Here is a 6,000-nt window from a genome sequence, read left to right on the forward strand (position 1 = left end):
TGGCTAGCTGATGAGGCCAAAATAAGGCCGAAATAGATCTATCCTAGTCTCCCTTAATTTTCAAATTCAGAATAAAACACAACCCCAAAACAACCATGTGACACATACAGATAGAATTGTCGGCTATCAATAAAATTAACTGCCTTGGAAATGGCCCTGGGTTGGGCCGAGAGGCAAAAAAGGAGCTGTGATGTTCCTTCAATACACCAGGGTGATTCGACACAAAAATATGTAACCCTTCCCTGGTGCAAAGCTGAAGGGATTGGATACTGTAGCCTAGAGGTTAATTCTCTGCCTTACAAGGCAAAAGTTGCAGGTTCAAGTCCCAGTGAGGGTATGGCTAGCTGATGAGGCCAAAATAAGGCCAAACTAGATCTATCCTAGTCTCCCTTAATTTTCAAATACAGCAAAAAAACCGGGAACATTTCATTATTTATTATTATCTTAGCAGAACGTGAGAAGTAAATGTAAACAATGTCATTTGGCGGGATCCAGAAGAGCCTTCTCTGTGGCGGCCCCGACTCTCTGGAACCAGCTCCCCCCAGATATCAGAGTTGCCCCCACCCTCCTTGCCTTTCACAAGCTCCTTAAAACCCACCTCTGTCATCAGGCATGGGGGAATTTAAATTTTTCCCTTCCCCCTAGGCTTATAGAATTTATACATGGTATGCTTGTTTGTATGATTGGTTTCTTAAATTGGGGTTTTTTAGATTACTTTTTAATATTAGATTTGTTACATTGTCTTCTTTATTGTTGTTAGCCGCCCCGAGTCTTCGGAGAGGGGCGGCATACAAATCTAATAAACAAACGAATGAATAAATAAATGAATGAATGAATGAATGAATGAATGAATAAATAAATAAATAAATACAATGTTTGATTCTAATTGGGGACAGTTCTCCAGGACGTTAGGTAAAGATATTCCTTCAAAGTTCTCAATGGAAAAAAAAGAATTGAATAAAGAAAAAACAAACCACAAAATCTATGGAGAATGGAAATTTAACCTCCAATTCCATCAGCCAATGTAAAAGACACCTAATATTAAAAACATATTTTTCTTACCAATTTTTTCCTAATATCAAACCCGATAAAAACAATTCAGGTTTAAAATCTACATGTTTCCTTCTATCACCTTTTCTAATGTTTTGCTTTTATGCAAGTCCACCACATATGACAAAATTTGCTAGACATGTTTTTAAACATATTAGCTAACCTAGCAGGGGGATAAAACTCTCAGTACTACCGACGAGATACATTAAATAAATTCAGATTTAAAACTTACCCGATATTCCCTGGATGCGTTGTCCGAGAGGACAGACCCCGAAATCTGGCTAGAAATCGTAGCAGCAATGAGTTGCTTGCACCACTCAACGTGGGATCCTGTAGGGCTACAATAAGACACGTAACATGTGATTTGACTTTTTTAAAAACCGGCTTTATATCTAGACAGGTAGGCCTCGACTTACAACCACCGTTTGAAGTTACAAGGGCACTGAAAAAAGTGACATTTTTCACATTTAGAACTGTTTTTAATCTTAGGATGGATCTATGTTTATCCCAGGCATGTTTAAATTCAATTACTGTGGATTTACCAACCACATCTGCTGGAAGTTTGTTTCTAAGCATCTACTACTTATATGAATTGATAGGAACGCGTGTGTAAATTTTGCATTTCTTCAGACAGATATCAACTAGTCTGCCCTTATACTATTTCCTGTATTTTATCTTAGGATGGATCTGTTTATCCCAGGCATGTTTAAATTCAGTTCCTGTGGATTTACCAACCATGTCTGCTAGAAGTTTGTTCCAAGCATCTACTACTCTTTCAGTAAAATAATATTTTCTCACGTTACTTCTAATCTTTCCCCCAACTAACCACAGATTGTGTCCCCTTGTTCTTGTGTTCACTTTCTTATTAAAAACACTTCCCTCCTGAATCGTATTTAACCCTTTAACATATTTAAATGTTTTGATCATGTCCCCCCTTTCCCTTCTGTCCTCCAGACTATACAGGTGGAGTTCATGAAGTCTTTCCTGATAAGTTTTATGCTTAGGACCGTCCACCATTTTTGCAGCTCGTCTTTGGACCCATTCGATTTGATCCATATCTTTCTGTAGGTGAGGTCTCCAGAACTGAACATAGTACAAATGGGGTCTCACCAGCACTCTATACAGCGGGATCACAACCTCCCTCTTTCTGCTTGTTATACCTCTAGCTATGCAGCCAAGCATTCTACCTGCCTTCCCTACCACTTGACTGCACTGTTCACCCATTTTGAGACTGTCATGATTAAAATTTGGACACTTGGAAGCGGACTCATATTTATGACGGTCCTTGATTACGTGATGATGATGATAATGATATTAATAATGATAATAATGATGATGATAATAATAATAATTATTATTATTATTATTATTATTACTGTACTGGGATCGGCAAACATAATTCGCCGCTACATCACGCAGTCCTAGGGGCTTGGGAAGCGCCCGGATTGGTGATGAAATATGAAATCCAGCATAGTGATCTCATTTGCTGTGTTGTATTGACATAATAATAAAAAAAATAAAATAATAATAATAATAATAATAATAGTAATAATTCTCCTGCCATCCACCTGGAGTATAATTCCCCCCTCCCACACCAGTTGCCCTGGACTACAAAACCCCCTTTCCTCAAAGCAACAGCAACTTCAGGCTGCAGAGTGGGGTGGACCTAGGCCTCTGGGCAACATAGGTTTTGTGGTCCACAAAGCTTATGCTGTGGACTACAATGCCTATGTTGGCCAGAGGTCCTACTTCAGAGGGCCCCCCCCCCACAAAAAACCCCCCACACCTCTCTCCCTTTATGTCAACCCCGGACCCACCGGGCTGGACTACAAAGCCAATCACCCATCCCAAAAGCAGCAGCTCCTGTCATCCACCTGGACTACAATCCCCCCCCCCACACCAGTTGCTTTGGACTACAAAACCCCCCTTCCTCAAAGAAACAGCAACTTCAGGCTGCGGGGGGGTTTAGGCCTCTGGGCAACATAGGCCTTGTGGTCCACAAAGCCTATGTTGTGGACTACAAAGCCTATGCTGCCCAGAGGCCCAACTCCAGCGCTCCCCCCCTTCAGAATAACACCCCCTCTTCGGCTTATCTCCCTTTATGGCAACCCCCGACCCGCCGGGCTGGACGACAAAGCCCATGTTTCCCCGTCCGCCCGCTGCCGCCCTGAGGAGGCCGACTGGGGCCCGGCCGCGCACCATGGGCTTTAGCGTCGCGGCGTCGCGCGCAGGCCCGGCTTTTCTCTCCTTCCTTCTTTCCCGGCCTGCCTCACCTGTCGGCGGGCTGCTCCGCGCCGGGCGAGGCCGAGGCCGGGGCTGAGGAGGAGGCGGAGGAGGAGGCCGCCGGGGCCACCAAGCGGGAGGGCCTCCGGGCCGGGCCTCCGGGCTCCAGTGAAGCCCCCGTCCCGCCGCCCAGCCCCGTCCCCGCCACCGCCGCCGGCCTGCCGCCTTCCATGTTGGACGCGCCCCGCCGCCGCCGCCGCTGCTTCCGCGCCGGAGCCCGCCGAGCAGGAGGGGCCGCTCAGAGCCACCGCCTGGCCGCCCCGACGCCGACCGGCCGGGGTGGGGAATGGAGGGGCGGGAAGGGCCGCGCAGGGCCCAGGCCGGGGAATGCAAACGGTGGGTGGCTGTGCCAAGCTGGGGAAGAAGGGCGAGCACCGAGTGTGCAAATCTGGGGCTGGTGGAGGTGTTTGGGTGTGCAAAGCTTGAGGAAGGAAAAATGTGGGGGTGCAAAGCTGGAGCAGAAGGTGGCTGTGCTTGCACAAAGCTGGGGAAAGAAGTGCGAGTGAGTGTGCAAATCTGGGGCTAGTGGAAGTGTGGGTTTCCAATGCTTGGAGAAGGAAAAGTGTGGGGGTGCAAAGCAGGAGCCAAGGGAGAAGATGGCTGTAGTTGTGCAAAGCTAGGGAAGAAGTACAAGCCAATGTGCAAAGCTGGGGCTAGTGGAAGTGTGGGTGTGCAAACCTTGGGGAAGGAAAAGTGTGGGTGTGCAAAGCCGGAACCAAGGGAGAAGATGGCTGTGGTTGTGCAAAGCTAGGGAATGGGAGAATGGCTGTGCAAAGCTGGGGAAGGAGAAGTGCAAGGAGCGTGAGGTGGAGGAAGAAGTGTGTGTGCAAAGCTGGAGCTGATGGACGTGCAGGTAGGTGTGCAAAGCCGGGGAATGCAAAGTGTGGGTGTGCAAGGCTGCAGAAGAAGTGCAAACGTGAATTAGCATGGCTGGGGAAGAAGTGCGGGTGCATGGGTGTGCAAGGCTGTGGATTGGAAAAGGTGTGCACGTGTGCAAGGTGGGAGAAGTGTGAGCCTGAGTGTGCAAAACGGGGGCCAGTGGAGGGGTGCGTGGCTGTGCCAAGGTGTGGAAGGAGAAGTGCAAGGAGCATATGTGTGAAGCTATGACAGGTTGTGCAAAGTGGGAGAATGGGAAAGCAGATGTGCCAGAGGAGAAGTTTTAAGTGTGGGAATGGACAAGTGTTGGGGTCTAATGCTTATAGTCCCATTCTTACTAGGCAGAAAAGTCTCTCTCAGGAGGGACTCCATATCCCATGTGCCTTCCTCTCCTTTGGGCCATCCCTATGCTTTTGTGGTAGCTGTGGTTGGGGCAATGAAGGCTTCGTGCAATACTGGATCCCTTTGCAACTTTGCATTTCAAATCCTTGTGGCCACCTTCCAAATCTAGTGGATTTCAGCCCCCATCGTCCCCAGCCAGGAATTAGGGGCAACAGCACAAGCAATACCCTTCAATGGACATTTCCCAACCTAAACTCAGCAAATTCACGGGGCTGATAATAATAATAATAATAATAATAATAATAATAATAATAATAATAATAATAATAATATAATAATGCCCTCTCCCCTCCTTGTAACTTGGACGAAAGAAACCAGGAGTATTTTATTTTTAAATATTTGATTTTTATTTCATAATGAATTAAGCCAGTCATGTTTTTCTTTTTAGAAAAAAAATGAGCATTTTCACCAAGTTATCCTTTCACTGCAAACAACATAAAATTCTCTACAGAATGAGATCCAATGCCTTGGTGCTGGCAACATAAATCTGTAAGATTCGGGTAATGAAAAAGACAAAAGGCATTTTAAATTACCACTTTAGCTTAACTTCCTTCCTCCAAAGATTTGACAGCTGTAGTGTATTACTTCGGAAAAAACAAAAAAAACCCAAACGTGCCTCAATTTATTTGCCCCAGTCCAAAGGAAACAGGCATTTCTTGTGGATTTACCACCACAAAGCACAATTTTTTAGGGTAGCAAGGAAAAAAATGAGATGTCTTATAACTTGCAAGCCAACAAATTATGTTTGCGTCTAGGTAGCTTCTCAGTTTTCTGCTCTAGCGTTTAAAATAAGAGTAATAGGTTAAGTCTGAGTTTCTTGTGATACAAGTTAGGTATTTCATTTCTCCTACTCACTTCCCTTTAGCAAAATACCCACTGATAGGTGCAATAAAGCGTAGGAGACCAAAGCATCAACAAAGAATGAAATTTCAGAGGACAAACGTGGAAAAAAAGAAAATTTCTGAGCTAGCTAGCTGAAAGTACTAAGTATTTTAGTCTATCCCTGAAGAAATAGTGCAAATTTCTTAGTATACAATTTTATTCTATTAATGTGCTCCATTTTTAACTCTTATACTGAAAATATACTATTCCTAAAATATTCCAATGTCCTCTAAAACTAAGAAATTCATAATTATTTCGGAGTTCGATTTTATCCTTTTAGAACCGTATTATTTACACTTTACAGAAAAGACTTCCATATCCTTAATTTACACATTGATCCTATAATTCCCGCCTTATATTTTGCAGATCAAAACTTACACACAAAGTAATTTACACGCGATAACCCCCTCCCTTTCAAAATATTTTTTAAAAATAAATCATGTTAGTTACAAACAGTCCTCGCAAATCCTATGTTTTGCTTGTTCTGAAATGACCAAAACAGCTTTA

At 44.5% G+C, this 6,000-nt stretch overlaps 1 protein-coding gene across 1 annotated transcript in view; it reads right to left on the bottom strand.

Annotated features, from left to right (window-relative positions):
- The window catches only part of MTMR1 (myotubularin related protein 1), a 79,978-nt gene that overhangs the window by 39,124 nt on the left and 34,854 nt on the right, over positions 1–6,000 (bottom strand). The window contains 2 exon segments of the mRNA XM_070760151.1: positions 1,283–1,388; positions 3,324–3,535. Of these exon segments, the coding sequence (XP_070616252.1) occupies positions 1,283–1,388; positions 3,324–3,535 (318 nt within the window).

This window comes from Erythrolamprus reginae, chromosome 8 (assembly GCF_031021105.1).
Source record: "Erythrolamprus reginae isolate rEryReg1 chromosome 8, rEryReg1.hap1, whole genome shotgun sequence".
Taxonomy (NCBI): domain Eukaryota; kingdom Metazoa; phylum Chordata; class Lepidosauria; order Squamata; family Dipsadidae; genus Erythrolamprus; species Erythrolamprus reginae.